The sequence below is a fragment of the Anas platyrhynchos genome, chromosome 8 (assembly GCF_047663525.1).
Source record: "Anas platyrhynchos isolate ZD024472 breed Pekin duck chromosome 8, IASCAAS_PekinDuck_T2T, whole genome shotgun sequence".
Classification (NCBI taxonomy): domain Eukaryota; kingdom Metazoa; phylum Chordata; class Aves; order Anseriformes; family Anatidae; genus Anas; species Anas platyrhynchos.
In genome coordinates, this window is record NC_092594.1 from 33,519,772 (window position 1) to 33,546,101 (window position 26,330).

A 26,330-nucleotide genomic window follows, 5' to 3' on the forward strand; every position below is an offset into this window, starting at 1 on the left:
TGGGTATCTGTATGAATAAGCAAACCAAATTTTATGCCATCTTCAATTCTTGGATCAACCAAATATGTCCTATACCCAAGTAAATGCATAGTGCAGCTATTCATAGAGCCAAATGAAACTTAACAAGCTTACCTCTGACTCATCCACAGAAAGAGTTGAGTAAGCAGAGAAATCAGGTATTCTCTGTGACATGATATTAATAGATCCTGGAGTAAAAACAACACTAACAAAACAGAAAGCAGCTTACAAACACATTGATGGAAGAGGTACTGAAAGTGCAAAGAGATTTGAGAATTAGTTCTGAACCATATTAAAGCTCCTCAGCAGAGACTTACACAAAGCAGAAGGGAATACCTGAGTTATACCTGAAAAACTGTCATCAGTGGCAGTGCCTCTGTAATCTAATACTACATAGCTAATGCATCCACCTAGCCAGCTCACAAACATAGCACTGCCTACGCTGCAGGATCAGAAATAACAAAACTCAACTCTACTCTTCATCTTTTACATCACTAATGCAAGCCCTGCAGCAGCTAGGTGTTGGCAACAGTGGGGACCTGCCTAGTGAAGTGAACCCTGAGTAACTTTCCACTCTTAGCCTAGAAAACCTGACCCAAGCTGTCAACCTACAGATCTAAGAGATAAGGCATGCTGGTTTATCTCAAAACACTTGCAAGATACCTGCTCAACAAGAAGATCTCCTAAACTAATAACAGAAAATGAGAACAGTTAAAGATCATTGTATGTTAAGTAAGCAGAGTTGTATTCTGAAAGGTAAGTACACCATGAAAGTTTTTGAGATGCTACTGCTTACAAGTTCTTTTCTCTCCACTCAGAAATAATGGCATCAACAGTGTCCAGGTCAGACTCTTTCCTAAGCTGTAATTGATGGATCCACAATAGTAAAAGGAAACAATAGTATTCTACAACAATAGAAAAGACTGAAGTGCAGTTTCTAGAAAAACAAACTTCTGTAATACCTGCTGTATAAATTCAGTTCTGTGGAACGCAACAAACAAAAATTAGAGAAATCCTACCTTCAAGGAGCTGCAGTTATAGTTTCCTTAAGTGAAAGCTATTATCGTATTATATAAAATAGTCCTACATCTTTTTTCTGCACTCCCTAAAAGCATTGCTGTTTCATCACAATTAAGTACATTAATTTGACTCATGATAAGCCATTTCACTTTTATTTAGCAAGTAGGTGAATCCAACAATGATAAATGAAGAAAAGCTGTAGAGGAATAATGTCCACAATCCACAAATTGTTCATCTGTCTTCTAAAGTAGGCACAATTATCAAACTATTCTTGTAATTAAAGTGCTTGCTGAATTCCCAGTTTAAATTACAGATCAGTTTTTCTAACCCTTAGTTAGAGTTGCACCACTCATTTTGATTTGTTACTAATTTTATATTGAAAATACTGGTATCTTATTACTGATACTTTACTGTTCTCTCAAAGGACCACTAACCTCTAGGTAGCGAAAGGTCTTCATGTCACATAAGCATTTTATATTTGAAGTCTCCATTTCCAAATTAGTACAGAACATAAGTATTTTAAGTTTTCAAGCAGAAGTAACTCCCAAACTATCAGTTTGGTTAAGCTGAAACATTTTGTTTGGATAAAGTCAATGAGGTATGTTTCAAAGTTGATATACAGATTTTCAATCTTTTTTTTTTTTTATATAGATTTACAGATAAATATACAGATTTTTTTTTTTTTTTGTATTTATGTATAGAAAACTTTTAAATTGATATGGTGAATTTTTGAAAACATGTCTTTTTCTCACAAGTTTCAGCTTGGGGAAGAGCTTGGCTAGAAAAGAATTGACCATTTCTAATAACAAAATTTTCTTTTGAAAAGGCCTTGCTAAGTTTAGAGGCTGCCGATCTATTCAGCAAATAGCTATGCTGAACTGAACAGGAATAAATCATTGAGCAAAATTGCAAGATTAAGCATCTGAATTATATGAATCACTTAGTCTTATTGAATACCGGGAATTAGAGGACACCAATCGTAGCTTTTAACTGCGTGCACAATAGATGTATTTGGCAAGCCTGAGGTTAAGAATCTGGGAACCAAGAGTTTGTAGAATCAGTTCCAGAAAATCAAAATATATCAGAAAATTCAGTTAAAAATTAATGTTACATGAATAATCCATGCAATAAACACGTAACAATATATTTTCAATAACTTTAATAGAAAAAGAACATAATAGAGATTTATGTATATATATTTATATATATATAAAAGAGGTTAAGAGAATATTAGTAGATGTTCATCTTATATGGACAAAGCTTTCCCAAGTGTCAGGTGTGAAGTTGTATGCAATGAACAGGTATCATAGCACATGCAGATAGAAAGTTCAAGACAAGTTATGCAATGCTGTTATCACCTGTTATCACTCATTCTTTACAATTCACATTATGTAGGTATTGCTCAACATAACCATGTATCTTGCCTTGGCTGCTGCAAAGCAGCCTTCAAAAATTAACACTGTTTGGACTGATTTTCGATTAAACAATTAAGACTTGACACAGTTGGGTAGGATGGCTTCTTACTTATGCCATTAGAAATTCAATTTCTTGGCAGATCTTTTTGTTAACCTTCAAATCCATCCCTGATTATGGGGGAAAAAAAAGAGGGAAAGGCAGAGGGAAACGCCCCAAACCATTGTCCTTTTTAATTGTGGAATGCATTTTTTTCATTTATTTTGAGAAGTGGTATGTGTCTTATCCTAAGTTTATTCCATAGCAAATGTCACATGGTTCAAAACAAGAATATTTGTAGGAGAATTTAAGCAAGAACGTTTGCTACTGATGCAGGAACTATAGTAATAATAAGGAATCGCAAAATCGAACACTTTTAGTCAGGGATGTTAATGAGTATATTCTGTTCCTGAGACTCGTAGAAACCTCACAGCAGCAAGAAAAAGGACTTGATATTGATCTAATAGAGGAAGCAACCAAGCATGTGAGTGACACCATTTTCCAAAAGCATGTAAGAAGCGAAGGAAAAGCAAAGAACAGAACTGGCATTGTTTGATTCCAAGTTTGTACAGATACATCACCTCTAGTTAATAATAATAAAAAAAAGGCAAAAAGGCAAGTCTTATCATGTAAAAATTAATTGATTTGGCAGCATTTAGAATGACAAAAAGAAGGCAACAGAAAATGAAGTAGTTACATTTCCTTCCACAAAACAAACAGCAATGCTACTGTAAATCTGATAACTTAGCTTGCTTTTGCTTTGACTAAGTCTGTTGAGATGTTTGTCATGTCTGTGACAATGAGCTGCACTGATACATTCTGCTTCAGTAGCAACACAGAAACAATTCCTGTCAAAATGCCTGGTACAAATTCCAGGTATAAAAGAACGATGCATGTCAGAGACTTCACTAAGGGTGTATTGGCTTAGTCTGGGCTGGAGGAGACACTCTGATATCATATTAGTGAACACACTAAACCATACCTTACTCCTTGCTGAAGAACCACACAGTTCATCTGATTAATAACTCCAATGAAAAAGTTATACAGATAGACCCTACATTACTTTTCAGGTTTTGAACCTTTTAGTATGTCACTTTCCAAAACCGTCCTCTTCTTATTTCCTATGAAAAGGAAGTGTTGAAGTTTTTCTTTCCCAGAAAAAAACATTCCATATCAAAGGCACGTGAGCGTTCTTCATCCAAGCCAATACAAAATCAGCTGACATTTTATAGAGCACTCTTCAGCTACTTGAATTAAGAGGGCAATTTTTTACTGAGACAGTGCTGAATCATGCTCATGCTGTTCTGTCAACTGTTTTAGGTGGACAGTAGTATCTAGGAGACAGTTAGGATGAACAGATAGAATAGATCTTAGTATTCCATCCAATTTCTAAGAGAACTTCTGACTACTGACTAAGGCTATCAGATTAAATGAATCATTCATCTGAGATGTAACTAGTGAGCATTTCACCAAACCAAGACTGATGAAGTGGAGACCTGACCAATAGCTCATGTGGCAGTTTCAAAAGGCCTAGTCTATCTCTCAGAGCTCTTCCACCCATTACAGTTCTGTAGCAATGAGGTGCTGTGATCAGAAGGCACACATAAGCAAGAGATAATCACATGCCTGAGTTGCATATTATTATTATATTGAGTGGTACCCAGTGACAAAAGGCAATGGGCACAAACTACAACACAGTAGATTCTACCTGAACGTCAGGAAATGTGTTTTTTACTATGCACAGGTGGCACACAGAAGTTGTGGAGATCTTCCAAAGCTGCCTGGACATGATCCTGGTCAACCAGCTCTGGGTGGGCCTGCTTCAGCTGTCAAGTTGGACTTCCAGAGGTCCCTTCCAACCTCAGCCATTCTGTGATTAACAACTTTGTGAAAATGTAATTGATCTGAAAGACTTGTGGAGTGTCTTGAAGACATACAAAACCAAAAAGGAATATACTTTTTATCTTTACTCATTGATGTTGGACAACAGCTCCTCTCTGCTGTCAGTGAAAAGGGATTTGAAACTCAAAATGGCTTTCTAGCTTCAGACAAAGGTAGAAGGGCTATGCAAATTGATTTTCTTTAGATCATCCCAAAATCAAGTGGTATTCCAAAGATGGCAAACAAACTCATCTTCAGCACCAGAGAGGAATAAAAATGAGCTTTAGCAGCTAGGAAATAAAACTGAACTGTCAAGAAAAAATAAAAATGTTAAGAAAGGCATGTCATTGCTTGTGACTAACACAATAACAATATCAGAAGTGAAAAGTCCAAATTCCCATCTTCCTGTAATTATACGTAATACACGAACCAAGAAGGAATACACTACTTGACTTCCTTCCCATCAAACTTAGAGCACTGTCATCAACAGTGAGGTTGAACTGACACTTATATTATGATTCTGATTGCTTACGTAATTTTGCAGTATCTTGATTTTTTTTTTAAATCAGAACTCTTTTAAAATGCATTTTTAAATACAGAGGAAACATGCATTCCAGATGTCAGCCAAGTGCAGACAGAAAAGGTCCCTCTTCAGGGCTGTTAATAATATTTTTGCACGTTAATAAAATGCTGTTGTAGTAATTGGAAGCAATACTTTGAACTTTTTTATAATTCTCTGCTCAAAGGTCTCATGCATTTTATGAATAATAAGTATGTTTCCTTGGCTTTCCTACCAGAAGAAAAATGATTGAGACTTGCAATAGATATTTCTGCCTCCAGAGTCAGGTATGAGAGACAGGTAGGTAATGAAATATTCTGATATCTACAAAATAGATAAATATCCCATTCCTTCATCTCACAGGACACTGGAAAGTTTAATTAATATCTGTGAAGCCGTCATAACTATTTGAACAAAAACATGGCTCAAATAATTCAGTATTCACAGTAGCTGCAGTAAACATGCAGCAGATAAACTTTTAACCATGCATTAGGAATGAATAAAAAAATAAAATACTTAAAAACCCCATTGCCAAGTGAAATAGAATCTGTTAAAAAAATAGTGTGTGATCATGTCATCAATTTTAAGTCTGGCATTTCTAAATTCCAAGTAACCTAATATTATTTGAATGTAACTTTCTACATGTAATTTCTTATGTTTGAAAATAGAGAAAATATGAGAGGAATTTTGCATTGGCAACCATGTGAGTCAGGTGGCTTATTTCAAACTATCATACAGAACTTTCCCACATGTATTAATGAAATAAATAAGAGTCATTGTTTGTTATCACATGTGTGAAAGAGAACTAAATGAAGCTTGTATTTTACCACAGGATTTAATACACTTGCTGACAGAAAAGGAAGGGAGACAAGCAGGAAACCTGTGTTCACTTCCAAACTTTACACATAAATGACCCCTCGTGAGCTCAGACTTCTTCCTACTCTTCCAAAGCTTAGTCCTCTTTGCCTTGTCCTTTCAATTTGCCTATGGTCACTCTCCCCCATTCCCATCTCTTCATCCTAACCCTGTTCTCATTAACTACTAAATCCCAGCCCCTGATCCTTCAGCTTCTCATCACGCTCTCAGTTTCCTACCCCACCTAAATCAGACCTTGCTTATCTTTGTCCCTAATATATTATTTCACTCAATTTCTGCCTTACCACATAAGCTGTCACTCCCCTACCTCAGCCTTCAGAACTTTTTTCCATTTATTTGTTTCCAGCTCCCTTCCCTTAACTCTTCCCTTGGAATCCCTCTTTCTCTTTTTCAGACTTCTCATTCAGTCTCAATCTCTCTCCCATGTCTTCTAGCCTCACAACATACTTCTGAATGAAATTTAAAAAAAGTCAACAGGAGACAGAAACTTGGGACAGAAAACTTCAGTCCTAATAATGAAGTTTGGCAAGATAAGAAGCCATTGTAAATAGGCACCTCTAAACAGCTTCTCTCTTGCTGCAGAACTTTACCAATAGATGATTCCCCCTAAACACAAAAAAAAAAAAAGTAAAAAAAAGAAAAAACAGTTGTGTGGGAAAGTTAAAGAGGAAAGAGTTCTTGCTGCTATTAATGTCTGAATTTCGTTGAATTATAAACTAGAATGAATGTTCTATATGAAGGTTGAGTGTAAGGACTGTGAGTCAAGGTACACAAAAATATGTCAAAAGGATAACTTAAAAATATTGATATAACTATATAGCAAACCAGCATATGATTTAAAAAAAAAAAAAAAAAACAAAAAAAAACTCTTAAAAAGACTGAATCTAAATTGTCTAAGAAGTTGAGCCAGACACAGGAAATAAATAAGCTTTGGTTCAATTTTATGATGAAAATTGTGGGAAGATTTTTTAACATATTATTTGTTCACTGATATCTAGAAGTCACTGCTTCATACTTGTTTTCATAAATTCTATTTCTTTAATCTTCAGTTTCAATCAGGGTAAATTCAAACTGTGATGGAAAGTGACAATTCATTATGAACCTATGAATGTATCGTTTTCTATTTCTATTTCTATATCATTTTCTATTAACATAGAATCAATGCTTAAAAGATCAAACAATTTACACATTTTGCAGGTGCTATATCTGATGGCTATCCTGCTTAAATTGAAAAGTGTGAAATAATAGGTCCATAATTTCTAACTTCCTTACAACTGTGTATCTCAGTTTCAGAGTAATCTTTGTAATCATCCCCTATATGCAGAAATTACATACTTACTAAAATTCTTTAGAATTTGTACAGTTCTATTTAAGTATAAATTGCTTTACAATATATATAATATATAATATTTTGGGTAGACCTGTGCGGTGTCAAGAGTTGGACTTGATGATCCTTAAGGGTCCCTTCCAACTCAGGATATTCTATGATTCTATATAAATGAACCTCTAAAATTAAAAATAATCATATTTTACATGCAGGGCAAATAACGCAAAGTTAAGTTAAATGACAATCATAAAAGATTGGTAAGTAAGAAGCACATCATTTCTGGCAAATCTGTAATTTAATAACCAAATTGAATTTCTGTATTCATTTCAATTGGTGCTAAGTCAGGGTTGATTTTGCAAAACAAAACCAACTAAACAACCAAAGAATATTTATATTTTTTAACAAGTACGTTAAAACATCCTAAAGTAGAGGGACTGCATGTAGTACTGGAAGATATCAGTATCAGAGTTCAAACTGTTACCAAGCCCTGATCAGCCTCACCTGGGGTTCCTCCAGCCTCCACCCACATTCTCTGCTCACTGGTCCAGGATTCCCATTTAAGTTCATGCATAGGCCACTTAACCCTCCATAAGCTACACTAGGGGTATGTCTGTGCTCACTCCTGTTTGCTAATAGTTTAGCATGCTGCTGGTCCTCCTGGATGAACTTTAGACCTATGCTGTTGGTAACATACCTCACATTTTGTCTCCTGAGTCAATGCTGGACTTAACTTGGTGTGTTACCTTACCTAGGCTACTGATGGCAGCTGCCACCAGCTAGGCCCTGCTCATACCTTGTGAGACAGGGCCCTGGCTGATGAGGACACTGCTCCTCCTGGAGTTCCTCTGGCTCTTGCTGTTCCCTTCTAGTTAGCTGGAAGACAGGAAACTCACTTGCCTGGAGTTCATCTCAAGGTAAAACCTGAGATTAAAATGTGAAGTGTTAGTTGGATTATTGTGGTTTTGTTAATACAATTCAAGCTCTCTTAAATATAACTTCTTTCATCTCTAAGAACTGAACTTTTTCTTGAGAAGGTCACATGTGGCAAAGCTTCTGTTGTAATCCAGAAACCACCTTCAGCAGTGCTGGGGACTGGGTCTTTGGAGGGTGCAGCATACACACATTGCTCTCCAGAGGACTTTTTCTTATTTTTCCTTCTGTGAGCCAACCTGCACCCAGAGGAACATGATGGATGCACGTGTGCTATCTTGAGCTTCAATCTATTCTTTCCAACAGGTAATGCTATGACTGCCTGGGACCCACTTCTTTTTGTTTGTTTTTTAAAGTTTAAAATATTGAGAGGAAGTAACCTCAGAAATGAGCTGGAGACAGGTCTCATAGAAACAAAGTATAAAGCAGGTGTTTTTACCCCTCATAAAACCAAGGGGCTCTGAGCACAGCTGCCAAGGTGTGATCCCTCTCAACTACCTCATCACTTCGCCAAGACCCCTCCGAGGCTTGCAGGCGGAGGTGGACCCTCGAAGTCTCTTCTCAAGTTCGGGCCGGCCGCTGAGGGAGACCCAAACCCCATCGATCAGAGCACTTTCTGCGAGCAGCCCCCTCAGGGCGGGCGGCTCCCGGCTCTTCCCCTCACCTCAGGGCGCGGGCGGCGCCCGGCTCCCGCCGCTTCTCCCAGCGGCGCCGCCCGGTGAGGGCGCTGAGGGGGCCGGCGGCCGCCTCCCGCCGCCTGCCCCGCTCCTCGCCCCTCACGGCCCCGCAGCCCCCCGGCCGGCCGAGCTCCGCCCGCTCGCCGCCCCACCTCCAGACCGGGTGCCGGCGGAGCTGAGGCAGCGGGCAGCCCCGCGGGCGGCCGCGGCACGATGAGCGCCGAGTGCAGCAGCTACCTTAACGCCGACAAGGTGCTGGTGAACGGGTTCAGCTGCCCGCGGGCGGGCGGCGACGCCCGCGCCGTGTACTGCTGCGGCTTCCAGGACGTGAAGTATTGCTGCGATGACCCCCACAGCTTCTTCCCCTACGAGCACAGCTACATGTGGTGGCTCAGGTAGGGGAGCAGCGGCGCCCGGCATGGAGGTGGGGGATCCGCCGGCGAGGCTGGGTGGCTGCTCCGGGAGGTGAGGGACCTGTGTTGGTCCGGACTTGCCTGAGAGTCTATTTCTGAGGTACTTGTAGTCTTTCAGGCTGCATTTGCTTCAAAGAGGGGCTTCTGCTTGAGCCAGGGTGGGTTTTGGAGGAGATTGCTCGTGATCCCGGCAATGAGGTGGGAGATGCTCGGTGTGGTGCCTGTGGACGGAGCATCCCTCCGTGCTTTTGGTGTGAGGGGAACTTGGGTCCTGTGGCCAGAGCTTGTAAGCTGGTCTGTGCATAAAGTTCTAGTGAGTTCAACTACTTCTCTGTGAGCGTAGTATGACCTAACACTGAATAAGTTTCTATTTGGAAAATGGCAGGTAACTATACTCATGCTCTCCCAGGTCCATCTGGATCTCCAGAGGTGCTGGTAGGGGAGCACACACCAGCCTGGTGCTGTCTGTGCCTGGTTTCTCTCAGGCTGCCCAGCATCCCTGCTGGCTGTGCCAGGGGTGTTGGTGCACCCTGGCATCATGCTTTCAGTATTCCTTTATGGTCTTGTTATCCCCATATGTATCTAAACCTTTTCTGGACTTGTTTCTGCAGTCCCAGCAGTAGCAGTCATTACCTGCTGTTTGAGGATAGATCCCTTTACTAGCTTCATAGAAGGAAAGCTTCTAGAGCTTTGTTTCCTGGTAGTTTTCTGGAGGGCCCTCTAGCATTGTGGGATTTGGTGAACAACAATTACATGTTCAGTTTATGCAAAACACTCAAAACATCATAAGCATTTGCATCAGCCCCCAGCTTTCACCTTTCCAAGTTCAAACAGTCCTAGTAATTTAGTCTTTAAAGTCCTATTCCATTTTAGATTATCCTTGGGTTACTCTGTCCCATTGATCATTTTAGTTGCCTTTTCACAGTGCTGTTCTTGAGGTGCGTAATCTGGAGCTGCATGCTCAAGATGTGGGTAAGGTGAGGTTTTACACAGTGGCAAAACGTTGCCGTCTGTCTTGGTCTCAGAATCCTTCCTTTTGATGGCTGATGCTTTGTTGATGTCTTTGGCTGTTGCTTCATGTTGATGCTGATTTTATTGAACTGTCACTGACTCTAAAACATTTTTTCTTGCGTTCAGAACTGGCAGTTCTGACTTTGTCATGTAGGCTTGGTTGTGTATATTTTTGCAGTAGGTTATGTACATTGAAGTTCGTCTGCACTGTTTCTGTCTCCTCAATTGGTTTCCTGTGAGCCTTCTAGCACTCCCTGCCCTCATAGAATATGATCACTTGAGTAGCTTAGGGTCATCAAACTCAGACTTTGTTCTTTTCCGGGTCATAGATGAAGACTGAATAAAAAGTCTCAGCACTGACTTTTTGTACTGGAAAGGGACCATCTAGCCCTGTGCTCTGCTCCTTATTCTTTTAAGTCATTTTGGATCTGGAACAGAATACTTTCCCCAATCCTGTGTCAGTTCAGGATTTTTAGTCCCACCTCCTGTGTGTGGGATATAGTTAGATTTTCAAAAAGCCTTTGGCAATGTATGCAGGGTTCCTTTATCCATCTGCCTATTGACACTTCACAGACTCCTTCCTGCAGGTTAGCGAGGCAGTATTTTCCCCCTGCAGTGATGCTGGCTGTTTTACAGAAGTTTGTGTCTGGAAGCAGTGAGCACCAGGAGTTTCCTGAGGGCAGAGTGTGGTAAGAAAGTAGCTGAAGAGGTGACCTCACCAGCGAGGGACCTGTCCCTTGTATTGAGGTGAGCAGGGCAGGCCTGGCTGGAGCAGTAGGCAGGACCAAACACATCCCTGTGACTACCAGGCAAGTCCACAGTGGTGATGCAGGCCTAAGGGCAAGCTGAGAAGTTAAGTGAGCAAGTCAGGAGTTGGTCTGGAGACAGTAACCAGTCAGTCACAGCCTGGTGATCCCCACCAGGCAAGTCCAAGCTCAAATCAGGAGGTAAATCTGCAAGTGAGGGCCTGGATCAACACGGATTGGCCTGGTGCAGGGTAAGAGCCTCAGCTTAATGGCAGCTCCCATGGGAAGAAGGAACAGAGAAGCAGCCCCCTCAGAGCCTGGAGAGCTCTCCTGAGGGCCACCAGCTGTATAGGCTTGGTCTGGAGCATCCAGGGCACCAGGGAAGTGGGCAATGAGGGCCATGATGCTGTGTCTATATCTTGGCTTAGTGGTCTTACTCTTTTTTTATGGACCTTCTTCTTGCCCAAGTGGAAGTCAGGTTTGCTAGTCTGTAGTTATCGGTTCGCCCCTAGAGCCCTATGTTAGCTTGGATTTGCATCTCCAGGCTACCAGTCCTCTGACAGAGTGCCTTATGTGGAGTGCCTTGGCCAGCGGTCCTGCAATTTCACACCTCAATTTCTTCAGGGCTCTTGCTGTCCAGTACTGTAGACTAGTTAAATGAGAGCGTATAATTATTTAAAATCTAGTGTCATTGATACTGAACATGAGTTTCCCAAGCATCTTCATCTCTGAAGACTGACACAGAACTGTTCAGCTTTCCTGCTGTAAAAGGATGTTCCCAAGTGTCCTTCTTACATTTTTCTCATTGAATAACTATGCTATTTAACTTTATATGGTATAATTTTTTTTGGATAGTCTGTTTTGGTCATGGGAAGCCTTCTTAAGATGGCAGAACTAATGTATAATGAAGATTTGTTATGCTCTTGCACCAGGATTGGTGTAATGAAGGCTGTTAAAGCTAGATCTTCCAGAAAGTACTTCAAAGGGCAAAATCCTATGAGAGGCTCTGATGAAGTACCTCTCTGAAGGAACTTAAAGATCTTCTAGGGTCTGAGAAGTGACTTCTAAGCCTCTGAGTCAGAAATTTGGGCCAAAACTTTGAAACTTCAGGATTTGTTTATTTTTTCAGTATGGTGGCCCTAAGCTGCTGATGGGATCTGAGGAAACTGCAGTTGGTGTGGTTTTGGTTGTGCTTAAGTTCTGCCATAACTGTTTTTATCCCTCATAGAGAGGAGGCAAATAAATGTAATTTACTTCTCTAAGCAAATTAACGGAATGGTTAGAATCTGTTTACTGAAGTGCTTTCCCAGTAACAAATGAAAGGACAATTTTTAGTTCCTAACACACTGGAAGCTGTACAGTACTGCAGCACCTTAAACTGTATATATTTGTACATGACAGCTCCATTAGGCATTTAAAGAAGACATGTTTAAAATAACATTTTTCTGATTGCTCTCAATATTTTGGTGATCCATGCTTTGCTTGTCTTTGTTTCAGGCTGTTGCCTACATCAGAGTGTCAGAACCATAAGTTAAAATAATCCTTCAAGTGCTTATTACAGCTTTTGAGGGTACACTTCTAAGATTTAACCCTTAAGACTTAAAATTTTTCAGGAGTTTGCCAAACCCAGCCAAGATAAGTCTGGAGATTGTGCAACTGCTGAAAAAAAAAAAAAAAAAGAAAGGAACTGGAAGATCTGGGGAAACTGTTACAAGCTTTTCTTTACTCCAGAGCTTGAAATTCCTCATCCTGCATCTTCCTTTGCTTGGCTGCACCCATTAATTTGAAAGCAATGGCTGAACGCACCACCAAGAGGTTGGTGGTATCTCAGGGATTACTTCTGTTTGACACACCAGGAACAGCTTCAGGCAGTTAACGTGCATTTCTGTTGTGTTTTTCCTGCTGTGGGAGACACATTGCCAAACCACTTGGCAGCCAGCTCTGACAGAAGTAATTCCTGAAGAAACCAGCAGCCTAGGCAACCTGAGGCAATTGTCTCTTACCGTATTTTTTTTTGCCAAATCACTACTGCCTGTACTAAGTTTATAGTTATACGCTTCACTTATCCTTGGCAAAACTGAACCTTCTTTTCCCTTCTCACTCCTGCAAAAACTCATCTTTGAAGTGTTCCTGAACACCTGCTGTCCTAGGAGCTGCTGGAAAATCACAAGAAAAATCTTAGAGCAACTCTTAAAAAGTTTAAAAGCTACATAATTTGTATCTGTAATATTAGTTGTTTCTTGGTTATCTTTTTTTTTTTCCCGCCCCGGTAGTTAAGATCAAGTAATGTATCTTTTGGTTTGTGGTCTAGGGGCTCTTTCTACCTTTCTTGGAAAGCTGACCTCAGGGAGGAAAAGCAAAGGATGTCTTTTCCTGTCTCAAGTCAGGAGCCCATGGAACAGGGAAGGGAACATGAGCAAAAAAGTAGCGGTGTGCAGAATTTGCCAGAAGGTTTTGGAGCTTCTGAAACACAAAACAGATGCTACAAATCACTAGTGAGCAGAGCACTGAGAAACTTACCCTTCAGAGCTATGTACATGCACTTAGGACATCTTTACCTCCAAACTGATTGGAAGGGGGAAGCGCTGAGCAGGTAGCACTTGGACTGAACTGTGATGCTGGTGTGTGTGGTCAATACATTTCGTTTTAAAATCTTAGGGCTCTTTATTGTTATTGCTCAAAGTTTATTTTGCAAATGATATGGCTTCTTTCAGTATCAAATAGAATTACAGTGTCCATTCCAAAGCCTTATCTTTTGTTAGCTGCATATAATATTTGATTAAAACTGAGGCATGCCAAGTATAGCTCTCAGTCAGGATACTTTATTAACACCTGTAGAACCACAGTGACCTAATGCTCTAGCCAGACTTTGCTCAGCTGCACAGATCTTTGTGAGTGTTTTGGCTTTCCAAAATAGCAAGACTTTTACTCCTGTCTGTCCATTCTTCCAATCTTCTGTTAATATTTATCAGTTGCTTCCCAAGTACTACATACGGTACATCACCGCAGCAATGGTATTGGGAACATTTGTTTCACTCAGATCCAGATGACTCATGAGCTTCCTTTTAATCTTTCGGTGGATGTGCCGCATCTGTTTACCCAATATTTAAATTGTTCCTAGCTGTTGTTGGTGTGGACGGAGTAGTTCTAAGGACTAAAAATAGCTGCAGGTGGCTGCTGAGCCTCTGCTGCAAGAAATGTTGACCCACAAAGGAGCTCTCCAGACAGCACAGAGGAAGAAGCCCTGGGGAGCCTGCAGATGGTGAAACCTCTCTGCTCAATAAAGCCTCTGGCAGTGCAGCTGTGGCAGTGCCACACATGGCTCTCAGTGTTAACAGCACCAGGAACACCAGCGATGCTTGTGGTGCATGGCTGTGTTCTTGTTGTATGTAGGGGGAAAAAAACATGGGAGAGCTTTGTTTGGTTTGTGGATCTTCTGTCAAACTTAGAGTTGCTCATGTTGTGTAAATGGCACCAGGATTACTGCTAGGCCTTCACAGCTGCTTTTTTATGCTAGATCTGAGAGTGGGTGGGGAATTGTTAATGTTAGTGAGGCCACAGCTGTGGACAAAAGCAACTTTTAAGTTTTCTTGTTTAATGGCTGTGTTGCCAGAAGCCTGATCTTGAAGACTCATCCTGAGACCTGTGGGCTGTTCTGGGGACTGCTGTGTAGACTTTAAACACCTACTGTTTGAAGTGAACATGGCAAAATGTTTTTAACAAGAGCTTTACATTACTACTAGGTGGAGTAATTGCTGGAGAAGGCAGGGGACCTGCTGCAGGGTTGTCTTTATTTTCAGGGAAGGGTGATCATTAAAATGATGGCTATTTAGGTGTTTTGTTTGATAACTATCTTAACTATAGAAAGAAATGTACCTCTGTCTTAGAATGCTTCAGTGTTCAGAAATGTAGAAGGCATTTTAAATTCCCCTGAATTAATAAATTAAAAAACAATCTCACTCCCAAACCTTAACCTCAAATCAACCTTTTAGAAATTCATAGTACACTCTAAGAGGTCTGATTGCTTCAGCACATCGAGAACAATCTGATATTGACATACTATGTTTGACAACTAAGTACAACCCGATTCTTAATTGCTGATTGCTTTAGGAAGTGATATCTAGGATGTCTGTATTTGATTTTGTGGTGCCAATTTCCATGTTTTGGGTAAGATCTCTTCACGTTGCTGCTGCATAACAAACATTTTTCTAGTGATGTGTAACCTATCATAAATCTCTGACTTGTGATAGGAAATATTGGAGAGTTTCCCCCCAGAACTGTTTTTTTCTTACCTTTGCTGTTTGTAGCTCGCAAGGCATCTTGCACAGTAATAATGCCAAGGCATTGTGCTGCACAATGCTCAGCTGTACTGCTTAACATTGTCATCTGCCTCTGCATAGAGGAGAGCTACAACTGAAGTAATGGATGCCTGAATAGAGGAAAAAAAAAAGTAATATGTACCTTATTTAGTTAGCTTTAGAACAGCTGACTCTGCTTAACATTTGGATAGGAGATAAGCAACTTCTTTTGTCCTGCACTGCAGACTGTTATTTGAAAGAAATCTTAAAATAGGGCTAATTCTAACAGAAGAAAAAAGCACAAATACCTATTTCTGAAGAGCCTCCGGGTATGTGTTACTTCCTCTCATGGAATCAATCAGCTTTGGAGATCATTCTTGGTTGGCTGCTCGCCTCAGCCCAGTGTAGTGCATTGCTTCTGTTTTGTCCTTGGAGTCAAGATGTTTCAAATGAAAAAATGAGGCCAGAATCCATGTGAGATCCCTGATTGTAAGAACATCATCAAATGCCATATTAATCAGAACGTTGCTAGCCTCTATGCTCTGTTTGAGCCAAAAAATATACTTAATGTGTTCGTATGAAACTAACTTGTGTAGCTGAATACCATAAGCAATCTTCGTAAAGGCAAAATAATTCTTTCCAGAATCAATTGTTTCACTGATACCAATTTACTTGTGTGTAGAGCTAAATGTATTACAAACTTTGTTAATGGATTTGGCATAACAAATGAGAACTTGGTGTAAAAGTCATACTAATACCTGCTGGACTTAAGAGTTTCTCTTATGGATGTATCTGTGTCATGGGAGCTCATAGAAAAGCTTTGCAGCAGCTTGAATGTGAAGTTCTTGAAAACATCCTGAGACATAATTCTTACCATCTCCCTGCAAGGCCTCAGTAGAAGTGACTTCTGATAGTGGCGCAGCGTTAGGGGATTTTTATCACTAGAATTCGTATCATAGAACTTAAGACATTCATCTCTATCCTTTTTCTATGTTAAAATCGTAAATACACTGGAATAGTAATATAAGGATTCCCAAGTCTCAAACCATGATCAAAACACCACTGTTTAATTTCCTAAGAAGTCTCTTGTATTAACAAAGAGCCACAACCATGATCACAGTACTCTACCTAGATCTACAGAGCTGCTAGTACAACTGAATAATGTGGCTTTCACATTTATCCCATTTTTTTATGGACATGTCAGCTTTGGAGGAAAACCTGTTACAAACAAGTACTTTGCTTAAAGTCCTATGGTAAGTTTTTTTTGCAATAAATGTGGTATTTCAGGTTGAAAATGCAGCTTTAATAGTCATGTTTGAGAAAAAGGAGCTTGCATCAACTGCCTGGAGCTCTGGAATTCCCCTTTTTCTTTCCTTGTGATATTTAGCAACTCTCAAAGTTAGTCAAAATTCTGTTAAGGAATTGCAAAAATTGGGGGAAGTTAAAGCAAAAAAAAAAAAAAAAAGGAAAAAAAACCACAAACTAAAGACCATTTTTTTCAGTAGCTTGCATTAATTTTCTTGTCAAAATACTTTGTTTTTTTTTTTTTTTTGTCTATTTGGGAAGACCACTGTTAATTTTTCCAGTTTTTGCACAGATAGTAATATTGTGTGAAGTCTGTGTGTCCTTCAGACTGTACTTTTAATTGTGAAGCACAGTGCCTGTATTCCTGGATTTGGTTTATCTGGGAATATGCACTGTTTTGGAGTAGTTTGATTCACTGGCACCAGTTACTGCATTAAGTTCTTTCTGATTTTCATAGACATAGTTGAAATCAAGCTGAGGGCTACTGTGCATAGGTTACATGAAGTATCATAAAGGTTCAACTGCTGTGTAATGTCGTCAGCCCTTCTGAGGGCAACAAAATAATGCAGTTTATGCAAACTAAGTTTTGAGCTCTAAATTTCTATGTACAGTCATTCCCTTACCTGTGTACATGTAAACTCTGGGCATAATCCTGACCACTACTTCAATGGCTATCCCAGCATGTTTGTACACCTAATTTCTTTATTTTCTCTCTTAGTGTTGGAGCGCTCGTGGGCCTGTCAATAGCAGCAGTGGTCCTGTTTGCTTTTATCATCACTGTGTGTGTTCTCTGTTACTTGTTTATCAGCACAAAGCCTCGCAGCAAGCTGGATACTGGCTTACACTTACAGATGGCAGGTAAGGCTGGATATTGACAGAATAAAGCTCTTCCTCTGGAGGAGATAACACTGTTGAAAACACGTGTGGAGAATCTAACCGTACATTTTCTTCCTGATGGTGGCCCTAGGTTGTAGTCTGTTTTGCTAGATTACCTTCTAAATGAAATCTGTAATGAACTCAAATGAAAATATTTAGCACAAGCTCAATATATTTAATTAGTAGGAAGAGTAAAATTCTGCAATCCTTATTAAGGATGCAACAAATAAATCCCATCGTCAGCAAGAGGCCAAATGAGTTGTTCTGGATTTCCTGTCCAAGTGCACAAACATGTGGTAATGATTTAATTCTAGGGATAAGAATCGAAAAAGTTCTAAGTGTGACTCCTCCATGACAAGGAATTATTCTTTTTCATGCCTTAACTTTGTGCATGGACTGTGGATGAGCAGACACCTACAGGAACAATGCGTGTCACCTACTGGCATAGGAGAAACTGTGGCTACCTCAGCCCAGTATTTGTGGCTTAGATTGTAATGGTAACTAAAAGCTTTGGGTTTCACAATTCTTTCCAAAGATGACATTCTTGATGGTTGGTTGTATTAACAATTATTTTTTAATTAATTAAAAGAATTAGAACACTTATGCAGGTTGGCCAGTACAATACATTATCCACTGACTATAAAGGTCACCTTGTTGGGTATTAGTTAGAAATCAGTGTTCTCAGTTGAATACAAATCTGAGAGAACCAAGGAAGCATTGGCATAAGCTGACATTGCCTTAGTATCATATATACATTTTATCAGATCAGTGGCAGAAAGAAGTTTCTGCTCTAAGAGTACAGGTGTTCGATCGCAGAGCTGGAGTGGAAGCAGGCACGGCTAGGCTTACATAAGATTTATTTTCACATGTATGTGAGAAACCTACATATGTGAAATCGAGTTGCAAGTTCTGATGGCAGGATGTGGTGTGATAAGTTTCAGCTTTTTTTGAGAGCTTTCTAAATGTGTAAATTTGGCTTTAGTTCAACCAGTAAAGTTTTTGGAAATAAAGTGAATGTTTGTTCTCTTGTTGGATTTTATTTACTTAGGCCTTATAAGTAGAACAAGTTGAAAAAGGGAAATAATTTGTGGAAAGAAATCTCTTGCTTTTTCCCCATCACCTCAAATTCAACAATTTTTTTTACTAGCTTTTAAAGTGCTTCCATACTTGAATGCCAATAGATGACCAATGAGTTATTGTAATTATAGCCTATCAGACAGTAATAAGCATCCAGATGAGTGTCTAACTCAGTTTACTTCATACCAAACTTCCTACATCTTGTTTTTTTCTCTAGAGAATGCAGTTTATAGGGCTCTCAGGAAATGGAAAGCCTCCTTTGGAACTACCTAAGCTGAGCAAGCTGTAAAAGCAAAAGTCACACATTCAGCAAACTGCTACTAATCTGCAAATTGAAAACTTGACACCTGTCCTGGAGAGAGACAGTGGAAATAGGACCTGCTACCGAGAGAAGCCTAAATAAACGCTTGAGTAGGATGAACAAAATACCCAGTGAACTCTTATAAACTGGCATTATGCTTTTGAATGTTTTGCTGTTTAACTTTTTCCATCAGGTTTTTCTGCTGTGTTATTAGCTCTTTATTCTATTGCCAGGACAGCAGTGTTTCTCATGCTTTGTATCTTTGTGCCAGACTGCAGGGTTCACATAGGTATTCTCTTTCTCAGTTCCAGGTATTAGGATTCACGATGTTGAGAGATCTCTGTGTTTTCTTAACCATCTCCCATGTTGTTTTGAGCTTTATTCAGACAGCATTGCTTCGTGTTTAAGCACTGGTTTGACTTTTTGCTTGTCCTGTTTTCATTTTTATTATTCTGCTGCTTTGACTGCTCTGAATGGCAATTATTTCACACTGAAGTTCTGATAGCTTTAGCTGTTGATGAGGTAGACTGCCAGAAATTGAAAGCCCGTTGCTTTGCCAAGGTTGAGAGATCTTTGAAAAAGCTGAAGGATTTCATTGACAAGCCTGAGTGCTTATCTTCATCATACCTGGGTTTCTTCTGTGTGGAAGTTATGCAAGATCAGAGCCTCTTATGAGTTGGCTGGTTAGCTGCTTTCAGGCCTAAGGAATAATAAAAGCAACCTCTCTTCTGCTCTTTCTATAGGCAGTAAAAATGAAAACAATTTTTAGGAGCTTCAGAAGCTTTTAGGCCTTAGGATGATGGGTTTTACCTGTGAATTCAGTTTAGCACTGCGTTTCCTGAACTATAGTCTTGCCTTCGGATGAAGCCTGTCACACATCAGATGGTCAGTGATCAGTGTCAGTACCCCTGTAGCATTCAGTGCATGCTCATTTATGAAAGCAGTACTTATAAGCATTTTCAGTCAAAATATATCATCTCAGACGGAGTTCTCTATTTCATTAAACATACAATTGATTATTGTATGCCTTTCTTCCTTCATGTAGTAGTCAAAAAGTTGGTTATTGCGTGGCTCATCAAAGACTTCCTAAAAATAGGAAGTAGAACTGTTGAATTTTTACATAAGTAATTTAAAGTTTGGTAGTAAATATAAAAAGATGGATGTGCAACTTCTATTAAATTTTCAGATTCTGCAAAAGGCTTATCAGCTGGAATTTGCCTGTTTAGCTTTGAGCAATGGTGTTCAATGTATTTTTCTAGCACAATGGGTGCTTCTATGTATTACTACTTGTAACTATTTGAATAATAATCCTATTTGATTTACTAAATGCTTTTGTTTTTCAGACAGTGAGGCTAGAGGGAGTTCTATATGTTAAAAAATACAAGTACTGGATGGATTCTACCAGTGCTGTATGGAAGCAGGTATGGTAACAACACTTTTCCACCATTCTCTATTGTATTTTTATATTCTTTGCTCTGTTCAGTACGTAGTGATGCAGATAGGAAAAGTGTTCTTCAAAGTGTTATGATTCTTTATATGGGTTTTTAGTTTTGCAAAAAGCACTAACAGAAAAGGCTGGGGGACCTTGAGTCATGCTTGTGGACCTTATAACAGTCTCTACATGACATACACCCATACCCCTTTGTGAAGATATGCAAGAGATGACTACATTGTCGTGAACGCAGAAATCTTGAATTACTTGTACATGAGTACTTCATGGTAGTGGGCTAGAGAACATTACATTTCCCCAATGGTGTCTTTGTCCTTTCCCTGGTGCAGTCTGAGCTGCACTAGACCTTACTGAGGATGCAGCCATTGTAAGTTATTCAAAAGAAATTCTTCTATAATGAACTGGTAGAAAGGCTCCTGTATGGCAAAGGGTGAGAGCAGTGAAGTATCTGGCTGGTAGTTTAGTCATATGTTTTGGTGATGCTGCCTGTGAGTGCTGAGTCAAGTCTGATAGAGAAATGAACAGGGTTATCATGCAAAAAATTAGTCTTCATATGCTAACTTGATTTTTATGCTGAAATCATGTTTAAAGGTCAAACTGCCTATGGCACAGACCATGCAAAATAGCGTTTAAAATGTACTCCAATACAGAAGAATTGTACTTCAGACTTGAGAGGAATTAATGAATAATGCAGAAGACTTCAGCTGGCATGAAACGTTATTTCCCTTTCTGCAGGGGGGTGAAAGCTTATGGCTAAACATCACAGAATGTGAGGATCCATGCCATAGATCAGTATTGTCTGTCACAGAAATAAATTGGTCCTGTTTGCTCAGCAGTTGTTCTTGGATCAGTAGGAAAGTAAATGTGTCAGTTTCCTGCTTTGTGTATTTTCTCCTGTATCCTTCAAAAAAAGAGCCACCCCGTGCATCAGAAGTGCAAAGACATCCTTCTCAGCACTCTTATCAGCAGAACAAGTTGGTTTGGATTGCTTGTCCTGCTATTTTTGCTACCTTGCTTTTTAACGGTAACAAAACTCATTTTGAAACTTCTAATCCCCTCTACACATTCCTTCTGCTGTGGCAAAGGAAATGCGTTGTGGGAGAAAAATGCCATAGGAAGACTTAAAACGCTCCTGCAGCCCTCCGTAGTAGGAAAACTCAAAAATATCTGAGGCAGGCATTAAGTACTTAGATGAGACCACAGTTCAGGTCTGTGAATGGAGCATTGTTTTCTGTAAGGCCAGGAGCCTCTCGTTTCATTGTGCCTCAGTTTGCCTGCTTTCTTCCATGCTACAGAGACTGATGTTTATGGAAGTGCTGTAAAATGTAGCCTGCTAAACACTATTGCTTACAGAAACAGAGCAACAGGCAAGAATTGAAAGGCCAGCTGCAAAGGACTTCATTGTATGGTTTGAGTGCATGCATTATATCAAGACCAAAAACCTTAGCAGCTTTTTTGTGCATGAATTATCCAATTCTTCTTTGTTGGCAAAATGAGGCTGGCTTTATCATGAGACCTCTTTGTGCTAAAACAAGGAAAAACATGCACTCAGCTTTTTGTTTTGCTTCCAGATCTAGAATACATCAGCTGGGAACTTTCTGTGAAAATGAAAAGGGAGGCAAGGATATTTTCTGAGCTTTAACTGATAATCAGGTGAACTTTTGGTGGAAAAATCCAGGTCTCTATTTGCTTTTGTCTTCTGCTTTTGATGTACACTTGTTGCAGATTCCATGCCCTCACTTATTATGAGGAGCCACTTCACTGTGCAGTCTGCATCCACCAGTAGCTGCAAACCTTCAACTGCTGTGAGAAAGCACCACATGGCACTTAAATTTAACATCCATTCTTCTGTCCAAGTCAAGATTTTAAATTGGTGACAGGACCCTATACCATGGCTATGTATGTAGCTCGCCACACAGGTCAAGCTTGTCTGCATGTTCTTTCTCATCAAAGGGACAAACAAGCCTTTGCTTTAATAAGGGAAAGGGGAGGAGCTGGAGGTGTTAATTCAAGCCTGTAGTGTTAACAGATCAAATTATTAAGTTACACATGAGAAACATCTGACATGAAGACAAATCATGATAAGCCAGCTTACCTCTTTGTCAAGGTAATTTTGTCTGTCAGTTAAGTGGGAACAAGTAGCTCTGACTACAAGTATATATGGAAAATTTAGCCCAAAGTTTTCAGTGGCTCATTTGCAAACATTTTTGGAGGGAAGGGTGTCTCAATACTATTCCAGTTGAATATTAACAGCTTGGCTCCAGGAATAAAGAGCATTTGTATAAAATTTATGGATGATGCCACCCTGGGAGAGGCTGCAAGACTCTGGGGGGATAAAACTACCTTTCAGAATTATCCTGGTGCCCTGAAGAAAAGCTCTGAAATCAAAAAGGTGAAATGCAGTAAAGATGAAAGCCAAGTACTGTACTTATTTCAGGATTTGATTTTTCTTTTTTACCTGAGGGAGAATGACTGGTTAAGTAATGTGGGAGAAAAATTATCTTGAATTTATAGTTTGTAATAAACAGTATTGATGTTCTGTGCCCATCTTTTGTCCGTCATACCAAGGAAGGAAGCTGTATTCAGGATGTAAGGTGGTATTTATTCCAGTTAATGCTGGCAGTACCTGTGATAGAGCAGTGCTCTTCAGGTGTTAATAAACCACAGAAGAGACAAAATGAGAAAATGATAAAGGTTTTAGAAAGGCAGATCAAGCTTAAGCTGGCTTAGAAAAGATGACTGTTCTGATAAGTAAAGCAGAGGACTGATTTTTTTGTCTGTGGCAGGCAAGGTAAGTAATGAGCTGGATTCTACATTGAAGCAGATCCAGATTTAGTAACAGAAAATCTTCCAAACTACAAAGGTACCAGAAATACTAGACCAGGCAATGAAGCAGCAGACGGGACTTTCTTCAAAAGGGATCTTGACGAGCAGGTTAGACTCACACTTGTCAAAGGTGAAATGGGTGAAGCATCTTCACAGCCTTGATGTGTGGGAGGCTGTCTTAGCCCCAGGCATCTCTTAGGTGACACCAGTAGACCTTGGTTCTTGCTAGACTGCATCCAGGTCTGGGAAGGAAATGTCTGTCCACCTGCTCTGAGCAGAAACAGACTTGTGTGCTGTCAGAGTACCTGTGAGTCTTCTTGCTAGTCTGGAGAAAGTGATGGCTATAATAGGAATATCTGAGGTCCCTTCTGATCTGATATTTAATTGGAAATGCTGTATTTAGAGATGGCAATGCCAGGGGGAGGGTTCAAATCTAAGCCTACATCTGTCATGTGCATTTTGATGCAAGTCAGAATGTGTAATCAGCCCTGGAGCCTGAAGCAAAAGAAAATCTAGGATCTACAAAAAAGTATCACTCAGATAAGCAGCACTCTTCCCAGCAAACCAGTATCGAACTGATGTTCTTGCCAGTTAGGATGCTCTTTGCTGCTAGTAGCCATCTGCCTTGAAAACGAGGATTTCACACTTCAGAACTTCTGTCAGTAGCTGAATTAGCTGAGATTTCTGGCCAGACTTTAGTGCATACCTATTATTTTTGCCTACCCAGACAAACATCCGCTTCTAAACCCAGCTGTGCCAACAGCTGTTGTGCTTCACTTCAGAAGCAATCCCTTTTTAATGAGCAGTAGAATCATTTCTTTGTGCAGAAATTCTGTATACGTAGTTCTGAATATTTTTTGTTATCCTTCAGGTTTAGAGATAGATATTATGTCTACCTTAAAAAAATTAGTTTAATGTAAATAGTAGATAATTTTCCAAGAGGTACTGCATAGAAATGTTAGATGAGACTGCCTTGTCTGTTAGGCCTCTTTTTTCTTGCTCTAGCACCATTGTGTTTTAACTTGTTCACTGGAACAGGCTCCCCAGGGAAGTGGTCACTGCACCGAACCTGACTGAATTTAAGAAGAGATTGGACTGTGCACTTAGTCACATGGTCTGAACTTGGGTAGACCTGTGCGGTGTCAAGAGTTGGACTTGATGATCCTTAAGGGTCCCTTCCAACTCAGGATATTCTATGATTCTATGATTCTATGAACTTTTTATCACATCCAGGATGAAATCACCAATTACAAAGTAGAGGAGCAACAGCAGATCTACCTATCCAGTTATGTTCCTAGAGGAGGCACTTAGTGTTCATAGCTGCAGTGATGCCCTTTAGAGGTATAATATTTCACATGATAAAGGTTAGGAACATGGTGAGATGCTTGGAATAAGTAATCCCAGTGAAATGCATTGTGCTGTTTGGTTTGTTCTGGATTTGTTTGTAGGATCTCCTTAGCTGTGCTGTGTAGCAGAGGAAAATCTTCCCCTGTGCAATCTGATTCTCAACTGTGCTTGTTATTTTGCAGGTACAGAACTGCATTTTTCATGAGGTCCCCACCGAAGTAAGCTGTTGGCAGAACAAACTGGATTCGAAAGATTTTCTAAGCCTCAAGGGTGGACCAAGACCCACAAAACCTAACCAACTCTTTCAGAGTTGTTTCCTGGTTCCTACAACCACAACTGATAACCAGAGGCCAACCTGAAGCTGCGCTTGGATATGTATTTTTATATGGCTACTGTACTGGGAAGTGTATATTTTGATTTGCACATACCAGCTATGGCTGCTGTGTGCAATTATGTGAATTATGTTGTCTTATCCTGTGCAATTCCAATGTGATAACAGTTATTAGGCAGAGCATAATTTGGTATACCATGTTGACCAAGCTTTGTTTCAAGCTGTTCCTGTGTGCCATTTTAATGTGGTGTCCTCACATCATTAATATGATCTACTTAACCAAATGTGATGGCTTGGTACACAAAAATGTGAGTGCAGTACCTCAATAAAATCAGGCTTTTGCTTGTGTTGCATTTTTCTTAATTTATCATTTTTCCCCAACTTTATTTCCTCAAAGTTATCATGGATCTTAGAATTATTTTGATGGGAAAATTTCCCTACCAAATGAAGTTAGTCAAAAAGTGCCAGTCAAAGAGCAGAAGGAAAAATGATTTTTGCCAGTTTATTTTAATTTTGCCATCTGGTTTCCTTTGAGGATTCAGCCTTGAGATTCACATAGACATGAGAAATGTATTCTTCATTTTAAACCACCAGTAAATGATTTTTAGAATAAAGAGGATTCAAGTTTTTTAAACTTCATACAAACTCAAACTAGTTAGTGAACTAGCAGTCTTGTAGTTCTTAAATTGTGAAGTGATAAGATATTTTGTGTTGCAGATCAAAATATTTATCTTTTTGTCTCCAGGGCAATTTCTGAATCTTTGATTTCTCATAAGATCATCCCTTGGATACTGAGCTTCTTATTCATTTTAAGTGTTTTAAGATACCAAAGTAACAAATTGTAAAACCAGAAGGCAAAAAACAAACAAAAAAAAGCTAGTGTTTTGCTTACTTCTAATGCCTGTTTTTTTTTTTTTTTTTTTTTTCTGTTTTTCTCTTAGGAAAATCAATCTATTAGCTAGCTAGCTTGTAATTAAGGGTCTCTAAATACCACTAAGAAGTACCTCCCACACTGGTTTCATTAGGTGATTCAGTGTGTTGTCCATAATTGCTTTCAAACGTGCAATCACAACAAAGGTGTCTCCCTGTGCTTTACAGACATAAGGCTTAATGTACTTGTTAGGCATAGCCCTGTTTTTTGCCCTGGGAGCATTTCAAGGAGCATTTTAAGCTTGTTTAAATGACTGCAGTAAAGCAAACTCGAGGCTATTCTGTTACCATTACGTATACCAATGTTAATAAAAAGAACTTGCAAGAGTTGCTGTGAGCAGTTTTTTTCCCCTAAACATGGAAGAATTTTGTTAATCATAAGGCCGAAATAAAAATGGGAGAATGACTTAATATGCAATAGGCCTCAGTGACTGTTGTGTATAGAAAGTCTGCATTATCTTCCTGTGTACCTACCCAATATCAGCAGAGCAGCACAAGCAGCAACCTCTGATAGATCTCCTTGGGACTGGGCAGGCTTGGTGCTACTGGTAATTCTGGGACTGGCTGCATCTTTCTTTGAAGTCACAGTGGTAGAAATAGCTCACTCTAAAATGGTCTACCTTTGTCATCCCTGTCATTCTCTAGATATTTCAGTATTACTAACTTGCTCTTCACTTCT

At 39.6% G+C, this 26,330-nt stretch overlaps 1 protein-coding gene across 2 annotated transcripts; it reads left to right on the top strand.

Moving 5' to 3' along the window:
- The first annotated feature begins 8,798 nt into the window (after positions 1-8,798).
- SHISAL2A (shisa like 2A) lies at positions 8,799-25,978 on the top strand. Of its 2 annotated transcripts, none has more exons than XM_027463398.3 (4): positions 8,799-9,135; positions 17,232-17,371; positions 20,115-20,188; positions 24,573-25,978. In XM_027463398.3, exons 1-4 carry the CDS (start codon positions 8,954-8,956, stop codon positions 24,747-24,749), a joined length of 573 nt encoding a protein of 190 aa, XP_027319199.1. In that variant the 5' UTR covers positions 8,799-8,953; the 3' UTR covers positions 24,750-25,978. The 2 variants fall into 2 exon arrangements, with proteins under 2 accessions (XP_027319199.1, XP_027319200.2); XM_027463399.3 differs by lacking the exon at positions 8,799-9,135 and adding an exon at positions 14,157-16,461.
- The last annotated feature ends 352 nt before the right edge of the window (positions 25,979-26,330 follow it).

Coding starts and splice junctions, on each gene's coding strand:
- SHISAL2A (XM_027463398.3), top strand. CDS start 8,954: ATGAGCGCCGAGTGCAGCAGCTACCTTAACGCCGACAAGGTGCTGGTG. Junction 17,372..20,114: donor CTTACACTTACAGATGGCAG/GTAAGGCTGGAT, acceptor TTTTTCAGACAG/TGAGGCTAGAGGGAGTTCTA. Junction 20,189..24,572: donor CCAGTGCTGTATGGAAGCAG/GTATGGTAACAA, acceptor GTTATTTTGCAG/GTACAGAACTGCATTTTTCA.